Below are 15,166 nucleotides of genomic sequence, written 5' to 3' on the forward strand. Positions count from 1 at the left end.
TGAAATTGGGAAGATTTATGTTTGTGAAAGATTCATGAATCAAGCCATGTACAAGATTACATCATTCTGCTCTGACAATGTTTCTCAACTCTGAGGATCGTTTTTTTCCAGCAAGACAATGCTCTGTGCAGTAGAACGAAGTCAATCAAGGTGTTGCTGAAGGACCCTTCGATCAAGACCCCTTCATAGTCAGCTAAATCTCCAGACCTAAACCAAATTGAAAATCTCTGGAATGTGATTCAGAGGAAGATGGATGGTCACAAGCCTTAAAACAAAGTAAAAAAACTTGTATTTTTGTGCCAAGAGTGGCATAAAGTCACCCAACAGCAATGGTAAAGACCATTGGAGATCATGCCAAGACCTATGAATCGTGTGAATGAATCAGGGTTATTCCACCAAATATTTATTTCTGAAAAACATTAGGGTTGTGTTTCAAAATAAATGTGGTATTGTTTTCTTTACATCAAAGGCCCCTAAAGGTAGATCCCCAGATATTGTAGAACTACATCTCCCTTGATGCCTTGCATGTCTTAAGAATGGCAAAGCATCATGGAAGCTGTTGTTTTTAAAACAAATGTGGATCTACCTTTTGGGCACCACTGCTTTACATTATTCGAGGTCTAAAAATACTGTTTCTGAGTCGATCCATTTTCCATTCGCTGTTATAAGCACTGCCTTTCTCTATCATTGAACATGGTATGTGGGCAACACAAAAACAATATAACTCTTCTAATGCATAGTGTGCCCTGGCTGAACTAGAGGCCATTAGTGAAGTCTTTTAAAAACCTTATTAAAAGAAAAATGGAGCATCACAAGGAAATGGTTTAACACACATTCTCGGTGATTATTCAATATGAAATTTCCAGAGAAGTGACATTTCCACTTTAAGGCTGTCCTTTTTTATTTCTTTTATTTTTTTCTTGGCAACTGCTACAGGATCTGCAGCCAATATTTTGTGCTTAGTGTCGACTGTTTGCAAAACGGAATGGGACAAAGCCGTATCTGTAATAAAATGCAGTGGAACTGCTTCTGTAACCTATAACATACTATAAATTTCCGTTCTGTTTTTTTTTTTTTGTTTTACCTTCTGATTTTATGTAATGTGACTTATGCATCTGTGAAAAAATAAATACAAAAATAACCCTTTTGCTTCTGCTAAATGGGTTATGTGAGGTTCTGCACAGCCAACAGATGTACGATAGATGCGTGGGGGGTTATGCATCTGTTTAAATTAGGTGTTTGGAGTGCAAATGTTGGCACTAACATCTTGGCGAACAGCACTTTTTTTTTTTTTTTTATTGTATGCTATAAATAACCAGTTATCTAAAAAAAATGTCCTCTTCCCCTTATCCCGTAGTTGGAAAATCTCATGCTGGACAAAGATGGACATATAAAAATAACAGATTTTGGACTCTGTAAAGAAGGGATAAAAGATGGGGCAACCATGAAAACATTTTGTGGCACACCAGAATACCTTGCTCCCGAGGTAAGCGCTTTTTTGTTTTTTTTTGTGCCAAATATGCCTGTATTTCTTGTTTTCTAACCTTTTTAATAAATGGAATTTTAAGTTACGGAGTAGATGATAACTGCTATCAAGTGTACAGATAGTAAGTGGCAACGCCAAGTGTACAGGCAGCCTTAAACATAGAAAATACAAACGATGCTGCTCTAGAGTAATGCATTACTACTAATCGAGTCCGAATATCCGCAAATGTGGACCATCAACAAGGGTCTAGGAGATGACATAGCTCTGTTTGTTTTGGGCTTGTAATAAAACCTGAAGTGTTACTGGTTCTGGAGAGCTGTTTTCAGAGACTTTGATTTGTGTTTGGGAAACCAAAAATGGCTAAGTATGGCAAAAATCCTTCTTGGTTTTTTTTTGCGGGTGATGAAGATTCTGTCACAAGAACTTTGAAGATTCTTTAGCCAGTAAGAGTGTTTGTTTATAATACCATGATGGGCAGATGATGATTTCAGGTGAAGTCATATTTGCATCATTCTCTGTAATGCAAGGTTTAACGGACACAGTGCAGGGACTTTTAATCTCGGGGTAGAATTGGGACATTCCCCAGTCTGCCTCAGATTACTGGGAGTCACACTTCCGAGTAGCAGGTGTTATTTGCAGCTGTCACCATTTTATTGCAGCCTTTTCCCGAAAAAGAGATTAGAAGAGTGGAGATGAGGAGACAGAAACTTTGAGATCCTGTCTCCCCAGCTCCTCTACTTACACATGACACACCAGCAGACATCCCAACTCTCCCGGGGGTTCCATGAGTCTCCCGCATTTTAATTGCGGCTCCCTGGCGCCCACTGAGTCTATATAATATCCCAGAAAATCTAGCCTTTTATTTTAGAGCGAGAACTCTCTCGCGCTAAATTTAAAAAAAATTAAAAAAAATCCGGAATTTTAGAGTGCGGCTCCATAAGGGAACTGCACTGTAATTCCAGGGAGGGAGAAAGCGGACAGTAGAATTACTACTGAGACTGTAAGTAACTCCCAATTGCAGCCTCTCTGCCCCACTAAAGCCACGGCCCCCCAAAATGCAGCCCCTGCACCTAACTCAGTCCCCCCCCCCATTGCACCCCCGAACTCCCCTCCTACAGCCACTATCCTTCCCATTACAGCATCTATTCCTTCCACTACAGCCTCTATTCCCTCCATCTACAGCCCCTAACTCACCCTTTTCACTCTATCTAACCACTATGGCCCCTAATTCCTCTTTTGCACCCCATTCCCTGATTACAGCCCATAATGCCCACACTGGAGCCCCTTTCCCCAATTTAAGCAGCCTCCTTATACAGCCCTTATCACCCCTAATACAGCCCTTATCCCCTACTTCATTTCCTAACCCCCCATTTATAACTCATACCCCACACTAAAGCCCCCGTCCCTCCATTAGAACTCCTAAATTACAGCCTCTATGACCCCATTACAGCCCACTCCCGAGATTAGGCTCTGGATTCGCACCTGCCACGTCTTCCACTCTAGGTAGACACTAGGCTCTGGAGAAACAGAGTGACAGACGTAGTGAGAGATTGGCACAGTGCGCTTCCTGATTTTCCAAAGAGAGACCAATCAGGATGCACGCTTTGTCACTCTCTCACTATGTGTGTAAAGTCCTCCTACTGAGTAGCTTATGAAGCGGGCTCCCTGAAATTAGGTGACCACCTCCCTGAAATGAGTTTTGGCATGTTGAGATGTCTGCACCAGCATTGGGAGATGGACCGAATTAATGGAGGCAGCACATGCCTGGGAGTGTAACTCTCAATAATCTAAGGCAGACAAGAACATGTTTATCCCAGTGCTGGCCTAGATTAAAGGAAACCCTAGCTGGAACACTTGAAATGTCATATAAAACAAGATAATGGTGCATCATATATCAGGAAATATAAGCCCTGGGTTCGAGACGTGCGTAAATCACTCAACCTTTGTTCTTGTGTTTATTATGATGTGTCCAGAACCCCTCTGTGGCATTGTTCTCCAGTAATACACAGTTTACCCTTAGATATCTTCTATATACGTATATAGAATATCGTCTTTTCTGAAGGTGAGGGCAAGTACAGATGTCTGAACTGTAACACACACGTCTTTAAACGTTACACTTTGCCAGTGTTTGATTCACATTACCAGCATGTTGTTGCAGTTGTTAGTCGATTTGTTTTTATTTTATTTTGTCCTGGACGGGAATCTGTTGCGCGAGCTGCAGTTCGGCGAGTCTGTCAGCTTTGATGTATCCATGATTATAGTGGGTACAGCTGTTGTGCTGTCTCTTGTAAATTCCGTAGCACAGCTGTCGGGTACTGTTCTTTGTGGATTGATGGTCAGCCGATTTTAGCATATGACTTTGGTGCAGAAGATCGTCTGCGGTGGCAAGCATCTCGTAATAAAGCTTACCCAACCCCAAAAACGCAAAACCTGACCTACCATGATTCCAATCTGGAATATTTAACATCCAAGGCAAATTGCAAGGTTATTAACAAATACAGGAATGCATTTTGGGTGGCCCAGATTAACAGAGTGTTTGCGTTTTACGAAGGGGTGTATTCACTAAATGGTGAGATGTCTTGAGATTAACCCCTTAAGGACACATGACATGTGTGACATGCTGGTAAACCTAGTGACAGCAGGCAATTGTCCAAACCTGTAAACCACAAGTTCCATTTCTGGTTACCGTTTTCGGACTTGTCTATGAGTTCGTTTCCACTAAAGGTCCACATACAGGGCGTCCTTGAAACCGAACACACAAACGCCAACGGTAAAACAAGGGTCATATATTTGACCATTAGGCATACACCTGCTGTCATCCCATTGTACAGCGCTACGGAATCTGATGGCGCTATATAAATAATAAAATAATAATGAAACGCTTTCCTAATGTATCCCGTGGTTTACTTTTTCCTGTAAATGTATTTTATAGATTTTTTTTTATGTTTTGTGTTCGCTCGTAAGGAGTTAGCATTGGTCTTGGCTATCTTAGTAGCCAAAAAAAAGTTAAATGTTGGTTTTATTCACATGAATAAATTAAATACATTGATTAGCTCTTGTTTACTATTGTAGTGTTGGCTATTGGATCCATCTATTTATTTTCCTTGCTATACATTTTGTTGCACACGGTATAATGGTTTTCCAGTTTGCCACTTCCATGACCAATTTTGGCATCTCCTTTCCCAGTTTTATGGTTTAAGTGTGCTACTGCATAGTTATGGTAATAATCCCAGACGAAATGTGACTACGGAGAAGCTGGCCACGAGCCAATGTGTGCTAGCCACATAACTTCACCTGACAATCGGTAAACGTACATTATATGTGCGCACCTACAGTCACTGTGTTCAGATGATGTTTGTTCAGCAATTCTAAATATTACAACTACTACCACAGTCCCCTGCAGCACTGAGAGCAGTCAAACAGCCCAAAATATTGAACATTTCCCAAGTGTTTTGTTCTTCTGTACTGTGAATTATCTGCTTTTATGTATGCCGGTATGTTATTTAATTAGGCTCCATACATAAGGCCAGTGAGATGTTTCTTTATCTGTATTTAAAGGAACACACGTCACTTTAAATATATCTATGTATATCCTTAGTTTGTTTTATTGTATTAAATGCAGCCTGTCCTTTTAATTAACAAAAAAAAAAAAAAAGATATAACCTGTAGTCCTGCGCCACAACCGTCCCCTCGCTGCAGCTGCTCTACTATCTGTCCAATCATCCTATTGGCTGATCTCTGTCTAATCCAATGCTTAACACAGAGACGCATTGGGGACCTAAGGCACTCTGCCAATCCCGTGCTGACCATAGAGAAGACTTGAATATATTTGTAAAAAAAATTTGGTGAAAAAAATGAAATAATGGTGTTTCTCAGAACTGGCTGTATTTTACATTGACCGAAAAAAAATGGACAGGGTCTATGTACCAGAACCACTTCAGCAAGTTTGGTGTTTAATGTCACTTTAAGATCATTTGATTGCTGCACAACCCAGGAACATGTATTTATTTCTACACACTGAGCTGGTGCTTTTGAATTGGTTTGCTTTCCAAAATCAGGTGTGTGTGTGTGTGTGTTACTTAGTGCAGCCATGACTTTCTGCAGTAGGTTTCTCTAAGAGTGGCGGCGTTCCATTTCTAATTTCATTTTTTTTTTTTTTTTTTTTTTTTTATATTGCTTATGCAAAGCCAGCGTTGTTAAATAATCTGTTTTACAGAGCAGGAACTGTGTCTTTCTGATAAAGGATGAGGCTGGCTCCTAAAATCCTGGCAGGCAGGCAGCTGTGTTGGTCTTCTACATATATGGGGGCAGCTGTAGAGCCAGCTGTCGCTACGTGTGAATCATACTTGCAGGAGATGCTGTAAATAGACCTGTGTAGGGTAATCTAATACCTGCCGGCTTCTGGATTTTTACAGCAGGACTTATGACTCCCCTCCACCCCTCCACCCTGTTAAAGTTCATTTTAAAGGCGCTTTGCACTAAACAAAACAGGGGGAGGAGAAGGCTTGGCTTATTTAATAAGACTTGCTTCTTTTCTCCCCCCCATTAATTCCTACTTGTAATTCAGCCAGATCCTGATTTGCTTATTTATTTATTTAACTCTATCAAGGGATTCTTTGGAAGAGATATATTGATGAGCTAAACGAACAATAACTAACAGAACGGTGATCATTAGCCATGTTTAATACAGTAATGTGGATTTAGGAGCCATTAACAATCTTGTAATAGAATTAATGGACCACAGTGCTTTCAAACCCTTATCAGCAGAGATTGGCAGTACAACATGAACATGTGGGAAGATATAAACTGCCATATGCAATATATAAAGCCTTCACATTAACAGAGAACAGTAGCAGGAGAGGGAGAGCGAGACGAGAGGTAAGTAGGAAGCGAAGCTTGTTAACGTTATCAGACCCCGTTTATCTGGAACAGGGATGTGGCACTTGCTTGACACTACAAGATTTGCCCTCCCGTATATAAAGGAGAAGGCGCGTTAAAGCCTTGTCTAAAGTAGCCGGTGCCTTGTGTCGACCAATTTTTAAATATTTCAGTATATATATATATATATATATTTTTTTTTTTTGTACGTTTTTAAATTGGAAGCAAAATATTTCCACCGGGCCCTCTGCGCATGTTCAGAAGCGGCAAATCAGACACTTGATGACATCACCTGTTACTGACGCATAGTGGTTTATCCAGGACATACGAGAGAAATCTAAATGTATCTTTCCTGGTAAAATATTTTAGAAATGACTAAATTAAGATGCAATTCCAAAATGGTTGCCTTCACGCTGACGCACAGACAGATCCTCGGTTAGCAATTCCAGTTTTACTTTTCCAAGCTTTGAAGAAAATCCTAATCTAATTACACGATTGATTTAAATGGATTTCTAAAAAGGGATTTTCAGTTACAGTATCATTTTAAAGTCACTCTGTCACTTTTCAGTATTTCATAAAGAGGAATTTCGTTTTGATTTTTTATTTTATGAAAAAAAAAATATTCATTTAGTTGGGATGTCATTGAAAAGTAATTCTAATTTGTATTTCCGGTGGGAGAGTACAGCAGGGATGTAGACTCCCGGCAGATGAAGGATCAGGAGATGAAAACAGAAACCCGAAGATGGTGGCACCCTAGATGGACAGCTTTCCATCCACTTCTGTAATGGGCCAATGTGCCATGAGCAAGCCTTTAACCTTTGTGGTTTTTACAAAATATGCAAAGACTCTGAAAGTGCAGAGCCCCCGTGTGAGCACCTGTCCATTTAGAAATACAGGATATAATTTAACCCCTTAAGGACCAAACTTCTGGAATAAAAGGAAATCATGACATGTCACACATGTCATGTGTCCTTAAGGGGTTAAGCTAGGGTTACCTATTGTAGGAAAGGGTAGAATTACTACATAGGGTTTAGAATCCTCAAATCGGTGGGCCCGAATCAAACATTTCATTTATTGATCGAAAAGAAAGGGAGCTTCTGTATTTTTAAAGAGACGAACATTTGTAACTATCAATGTTAAATGAGTGGTACAGGTCTTTAAAGAGGCAGGAAGTCTCTCAATGTGTGGGTCCTGTTTATTAATATTTGAGACGCCTTTTCTTACACCTGTAGAAGAAGCAGTGGTATAATATTACTATAGAATGTCTTCTAGGGATGTTTCTCAAAACCGCATGGATATATATATTGACCACAAATACAGTAAAACAAACATTTCTTTAATTCTCCTTCCCCGGTGGGCTCTTAAACGCTCTGTCTTCATTTCAGTAATTTAGTTTATGGGTAAACAATAATTGTACATTTTCATTGGTTTCTCTGTATTTTTTCTCAAATAACAACATTTTGTTGGTAACAATAATGCATCTCCTTTGGGATTTTTTATTTTATTTTTATTTTTCATGAATTATTGTGAGGACTAGCTTGGCGCCACCTTGTGTAAGTTTGTAATACAGCAGCTTTAATAAGACACAAACTAGCAAATAGAGATGTGCACGGGAAAAAAGGTTCCGTATGTTTCTCAAATGTGTTTGAATATCTGTTCTGTTCATCCGAAATTCAATTTAAATTTCTTTTTTTGTTTATTTAATGGATTTCTGACCACCATTGATCTCAATGGAAATGGATGAATCCAAAAGGTTGCAGTCACAACAACCTCCTAAAGGGGGACGTTCATTCACTCAGAACAGCAGCGGGTGGCTTATGTGTTCACTTGGACATTCATTAATGTTTCGTCATTATAGGTTTTTGGATGAAATGAACAGAAAACCATTTTGTTTCCCTTCTTTTTTTATTTGTCTGATACAAATGCACCTGTCTACTATAATAGCACTATTAACTAAAAACAATGTGTGTTTCTTTCTTTACACCTCACTGCTGTTAAGTCCATTTAAATGTATTTTAAATAAACTGCAGAACAAACCTGCACTAATGCAGACCAGAATACAGTAACTTTTATTAAGATGCACAAAATAGTACTGTCAAGCTTTGCACATAGTTTTTTTGGTTTGTTTACTTCAGGGAGATCCTGCCAAACTAATCTTATTGATTTTTTTGATTGGGTAACTAAAATTATAGATCACGGTGGTGCAGTAGACATTGCTTACCTAGATTTCAGTAAGGCTTTTGACACTGTTGCACATAGAAGGCTTATCAATAAACTGCAATCTTTAAGTTTGGATTCCAATATTGTTAAATGGGTAAGGCAGTGGCTGAGTGACCGTAAACAGAGAGTTGTAGTCAATGGAGTATATTCAAAGCATGGGCTTGTCACCAGTGGGGTACCTCAGGGATCTGTACTTGGACCCATTCTCTTTAATATTTTTATTAGTGATATTGCAGAAGGTCTTGATGGTAAGGTATGTATTTTTGCTGATGATACTAAGATATGTAACAGGGTTGATGTTCCAGGAGGGATAAGCCATATGGCAAATGATTTAGGTAAACTAGAAAAATGGTCAGAGTTGTGGCAACTGACATTTAATGTGGATAAGTGCAAGATAATGCATCTTGGACGTAAAAACCCAAGGGCAGAGTACAGAATATTTGATAGAGTCCTAACCTCAACATCTGAGGAAAGGGATTTAGGGGTGATTATTTCTGAGGACTTAAAGGGACACTATAGTCACCCAGACCACTTCAGCTCAATGTCCCTCAGGTTTTAACCCTTCACATGTAAACATAGCAGTTTCAGAGAAACTGCTATGTTTACATAGCAGGGTTAATCCAACCTCTAGTGGCTGTCTTCCTGACGGCCGCTAGAGGAGCTTCTGCGACGCTGGATGCGACATTCGCATCCAGCGTGCAGAACGTCCATAGGAAAGCATTGAGAAATGCTTTCCTATTGACAGTTTAAATGCGCGCGTGGCACTTGCAGCGCATGCGCATTCCGCTCCACTCAGGAGCTGATGTCGGTAGGGGAGGAGAGGTCAATAGTGCCGAGGGAGCCCAGTGCTGGATTAAGGTAAGCTGCTGAAGGGGTTGGGGAGCCTGAGGGTGGGGGCCCCCTTAGGGCACTATAGTGTCAGGAAAACTGCTTTGTTTTCCTGACACTATAGTGATCCTTTAAAGGTAGGCAGACAATGTAATAGAGCAGCAGGAAATGCTAGCAGACTGCTTGGTTGCATAGGGAGAGGTATTAGCAGTAGAAAGAGGGAAGTGCTCATGCCATTGTACAGAACACTGGTGAGACCTCACTTGGAGTATTGTACGCAGTACTGGAGACCGTATCTCCAGAAGGATATTGATATTTTAGAGAGAGTTCAGAGAAGGGCTACTAAACTGGTTCATGGATTGCAGGATAAAACTTACCAGGAACGGTTAAAGGATCTTAACATGTATAGCTTGGAGGAAAGACGAGACAGGGGGGATATGATAGAAACATTTAAATACATAAAGGGAATCAACACAGTAATGGAGGAGACTATAGTTAAAAGAAGAAAAACTACCACAACAAGAGGACATAGTCTTAAATTAGAGGGGCAAAGGTTTAAAAATAATATCCGGAAGTATTACTTTACTGCGAGGGTAGTGGATGCATGGAATAGCCTTCCAGCTGAAGTGGTAGAGGTTAACACAGTAAAGAAGTTTAAGCATTGCGTGGGATAGGCATAAGGCTATCCTAACTATAAGATAAGGCCAGGGATTAATGAAAGTATTTAGAACATTGGGCAGACTAGATGGGCCGAATGGTTCTTATCTGCCGTCACATTCTATGTTTCTAGGTTTGTAAATTCTATAGATGGTTTATAGATTTAAAGTGTTGGAGTTGAGGGATTATTTTTATTTTTCTTGGAAAATGTAGTAGTAATCTGTTTTTGTTTTTTGTTTGTTTTTTCTCTTTGGGTCAGGATTATATGAAAGTTTGAACTTGATGCACTTGTCTTTTAGGTGTTAGAAGACAATGACTACGGCCGAGCGGTGGACTGGTGGGGCTTGGGAGTAGTCATGTATGAAATGATGTGTGGGCGACTGCCCTTCTACAATCAGGATCACGAGAAACTGTTCGAACTTATTCTTATGGAGGAGATTAGATTCCCACGCACTTTATTACCAGAAGCAAAGTCTTTGCTGTCAGGTTTGCTGAAGAAAGACCCTAAACAGAGGTAAGTCTCTTCAAACACCGAGAATACAGGAGGAACGTCAATCAGATGTCTCCTAACTGGCTGTGTTATCTGCTGAAGTCTAATAAAATATTAAATTAGAAATTTGCTCAATAGCTGTATTAATATAGTTGACCCTAATTTAATATTGAACTTTTTAAAACTATTTTGTCTGGGTTATATGTACTTCTCTGATTTGGTGGATGAGCAGAGTAATGAGAAAAAAATAACCTTTTGAAAAATTATTGAACTTAATTGGATCCGGGAACTCTCTACGAGTAAATGTTTTTGTTGGACCTGATATATCTGGCAAGTCTAGGAAGTTAATCATTTTTACCTGAAGATGAGTTTGATCTCCACCAATATAGCCCCTTAAATAGGTCAGGTGGCTGCAATGCAAACACGCCACCCGTTTTACCAATTTGATGAGATATAGGTAAATGCATATATGCTAAAGCAATTAATTTGGAAATAAAATGTATGTTAATGTAAATTACATTTAATTCTCTATAAAATCTAATCTCGTGTTTTTATTTATAATTCTTTATCCTGTGTCAGTCTCCGTACATCCTGAGAATCCTATTTAATATAATATCATTATTACCATTATGGAATTGGTGTATTTTTACCTACATTACACTACATTGCTATCACTGTGAATGCATTAATATTAAAGCTTCTTAGCATCATGATCGATCATATTTATTGCATGTGTATGCACCCTAGCCAAATCTGCCCTCAAAAACCGCCCTACAAATTTTCCTGAAAAATATCTAATCTTTTTAGTTTCCATTATTACACAGTGTGTTAAATTTAGATTTTTTTTTTCCTTTCCTGTTCTGCAGTAGCTTTCATTGTATGAGTAAAGTTCAATTACCAGAGCAGGGAATACCAACTTCTAAAGTAAACACACTGCGCTGTAAGATCTGATGTGAAATTAAACCATTTGGTTTTATGCAGGCAGTGTGAGTCACAGCCACAACATCTAAATGGCAGAGAATTGAGTGAGACTGCAGGGGCATGATCTATACACCAAAACTGCTTCATTAAGCTTAAGTTGTTTTGTTAAATGTATTTTTGTAATTCCTGACTTTTGGCACCCCCTGTAAATTGGCTGAACCCCGAATTGTAAATTAATTTGAACAGAAGCCTCCTGATCTCTTGTTTCTGTTCACTTTTTTGTCCCAACTTGGTTTGATATGTATATCCATTCTTTACACAGTGAGAGGTGTTCACACTTTTGAGGCACTGTATAGTCCGTATTGCATGTAATTTAGCATATTGCCATAGATTGCAGCAATAATCTTTTAATGTTTATTCAGTAACTGTGACGCCCATCTGATCTCCAAAATTCCATCTGATAGGAGCAATATCCCCTTATTCATTTTGTGATCCATAAATACAAAGTCTGGTATTTTTCTATCCTAGGCAGTGCATCTTCTGATTTTTTTTTTTTTTTATAACAAATACACAATACTAGGTTTAATAATTGTAGGTTAATAGCTGTGAAAATGGTTATAACCTTGTACGATATCTGTTTCTCTATGTACGTAGATTAGGGGGTGGACCGGATGATGCAAAAGAGATCATGCAACATAAATTCTTTGCTGGAATCGAATGGCAAGATGTATACGAGAAGAAGGTAATGTGAAAGCCTTTTTGTTCCGTGAGCGTCATGCTAAAATGTTACTGTATTTATTGCTCCATGTTGAGTAAAAGGTTGGCAGTGCCATATGATCTTATTTGTCAATGAACAGTTGGTGTCCGTGTGAAGTTCAGCCGGTATGGCTTTCATAGTGTACTCTAGGGGAGTGCCATTCGATCAGGATTGCAGCTAGTTCCTCATTCTTTAACACAATTATGAGCAAAACATATCTGAGAGTTGCACATAATTAAAACCATAATCTACATGTCCGTATTGTGCTAGGTTTGTGGAATTAAAGGGGCACTGCAGCCATAGTTTGACTTTTATATACATTTTGGTACAAACACATTGGTAGATATTTATTAAAGTGTTCTAAAAAAAAAAATTGTTATTGTATTTATTAGGAGTTTTTTTTTGTTGTGTTTTGTTTCATAATAAATTTCACCAATTTTTTTTTTTTGTCTGAACAAAAAGTGGAAACATTGATCCCAGGGGAAACTGCATATATTAAAAAAATAAATAATAAATTAACGATTCGTCCACGAATGAAAAAAATAAAAAACAAAAGGCAGATTTAACAACTTAAACCAACATTATGCAGTAAAGTAGATGAAAAGGCTTCAGAGACACAATATATCTCTACCAATGTATACAAAGTGCAAAAAAAGGGTTACGAGGACAAAAAGATATATATGTATATTATACAGACTCCGTCCCTGAGTTATGCAGATTCACCTCTGGTATGGTACACCCTGGGCACCGAATTGGCAAGTTTTGTCAACGAATGTTATTCATAAGCATGGTGACCTGGAGCTGCAGTTCTGAAGACCTTCTCTGAAGCTTCCAGGAGTCTGACTGCTGTTTATTTTAACATAGAATTGGCACCACCCCTCCTATCTTGTTTGTTGCACCTCGTGGCAGCCTGAAATTGTCACCAGTCCATCACTGCTGTTGCCCCCATATCTAATTTGTAATCTTGAACATGCATAAGAATGAAATTCAGGCCTCTATCCCACTGATAAAAGCCATCTTGCAGTATATTCAATGCTCTTTGAAAAGGTTATACATAAAGCAAGGTTGTCCCCACTTTGCTTTATGTAAAACAATCTGTAAAAAACCAAACAAAAAAAAACTGCATTTTCTTTCATTAATTACCCTTACAGGACTGGAGGGCTCTACACCGCTACATTGCAATAAATACATTAAACGCTTTTGTTTTAATGCACCCTCACTTCGTGAATTTCCTACAACAATTCTGCAAAGGGCAATGGTTTTCCCCCTGCCTATTGGGGAAAATAAAAACCATTGAAATGTGTGAACATTTCACTACTGATTGATAAAGATTAATGAGCTGTTCCAAGTTAGATAATACCTTAATCACACAGGATTAATAAAAGTGACATTTTGAAACTCGAGGATTAAATTCTGGTATAAAAGGTTTAATTTGACTTCGGGTATAAACAAAAATGGGCCTCTAGAAGATTGTGTCTGATGTTTTCCTAACGGCGCTGTTGTATTGTTTCAGCTTGTTCCCCCTTTTAAACCACAAGTTACATCAGAGACGGATACAAGGTATTTTGATGAAGAATTCACAGCACAGATGATCACGATAACACCACCGGACCAAGGTATGTATTTTATATAGACTGTCGCAAAATGCAAGGAATTACTGCTAGTGCGTAAATGGTTCTGTCCATTAACAAGAGTCTAGTGACATTTTTTTGTCCTGGACTGGTTTTATCAAAATCCCAGTTGCATACTCCCCAAATCATTGATTATAATCCTCAAGGCCTTTATTGAGAAGCACTGGCGCGCCATACCAAGTTCAAAGCAAGGGCAGAGGAGTTGTAGACATTTAAAGAGACATGTCTCATTGAAGTGGTTATAGTGCCTAGAGTCTGTTGGCACCACCCCTCCATTTAGTGTTAAACTGTTTTGTTTTGTTTTCTTAATGGTTTAAACTACAAGTATAACCATTATACCTCAGGAAAACAGCCACATGCATTGTGTTTAACCCTGCAATAAAAACATTTGTTGCGTTTACCAAACCGCAGGGCCAAGGCACCAAAACCACTTCACTGAGATGAAGGGGTTTGGGAGCCTTTAGCTTATTGAAGTAGTCTAGGTACAGTGTCCCTATTGCACCTAGTTTACATTGCAGCACTAAGTCTGCCATCAGTGGCTGTCTACCATGCATGTCTGTGTACAGATAGTCAGTGTATGTGTATATGCACCTGTTATTTTAATAAGTTAAATGATAAGATACAAGTAGATACTTGTTTTTTCAGATCTCCTCTGCAATCAAACAAGTCCACTTTCTTCAGATTTCATTAAAATATTATATTCTATCCCTGTACAGACGTAGGTGTAAATTAATTCAAATCCAATGGCAGTGCTTGCCCCCCCTAAAAGATTACGTAATTGGCCACTTCAGCGGGACAGCTGATGTCTACTAGTGGTTCAGTCACAAGTCTTTAATTCAAGCCATTGTACAACAAAAAAAATAAAATAAAACCGCAAAGCCTGAATGTCAGCAGTTGCATTAAGTTTCAGTGGGATAAACCGAGTCTTCAGATGTTGACTGCCCACACTGAATAACAAAATCTGAACTTCCCAGACACTTGCTCAGATACCTCCCCCGTAGTAATCCCACCATGGCCAGATGCTACACGGGGACACATGCTGAATATTAGCTGCAGATCACCCAGTCAGAAGGAGGAAAAAACGTTTTATAAATTCTAAATATTTAAAACCTACATTAGACAATTTAACTATTACAATTATTCATCGAAAGCTGTAATAACCGGGAAAGAAGACATGGCACAGTAACTGTACTCTGTACCGATGGTGGCTCTACCGCTCATTAGATGGCACTCTGTAGAACCAACATTAAAGAAAAAAGACATTACAAACAATCACAGAACTGGCTGCTGATGGCCTT

At 38.9% G+C, this 15,166-nt stretch overlaps 1 protein-coding gene across 1 annotated transcript in view; it reads left to right on the top strand.

The window, feature by feature from the left end:
* The window catches only part of AKT1 (AKT serine/threonine kinase 1), a 98,211-nt gene that overhangs the window by 79,601 nt on the left and 3,444 nt on the right, over positions 1-15,166 (top strand). The window contains exons 10-13 of the mRNA XM_063439531.1: positions 1,358-1,486; positions 10,369-10,583; positions 12,135-12,222; positions 13,751-13,853. Of these exons, the coding sequence (XP_063295601.1) occupies positions 1,358-1,486; positions 10,369-10,583; positions 12,135-12,222; positions 13,751-13,853 (535 nt within the window). The remainder of the gene's footprint in view (positions 1-1,357; positions 1,487-10,368; positions 10,584-12,134; positions 12,223-13,750; positions 13,854-15,166) is intronic.

Source organism: Pelobates fuscus, chromosome 13 (genome assembly GCF_036172605.1).
Source record: "Pelobates fuscus isolate aPelFus1 chromosome 13, aPelFus1.pri, whole genome shotgun sequence".
In the NCBI taxonomy this organism is placed as follows: domain Eukaryota; kingdom Metazoa; phylum Chordata; class Amphibia; order Anura; family Pelobatidae; genus Pelobates; species Pelobates fuscus.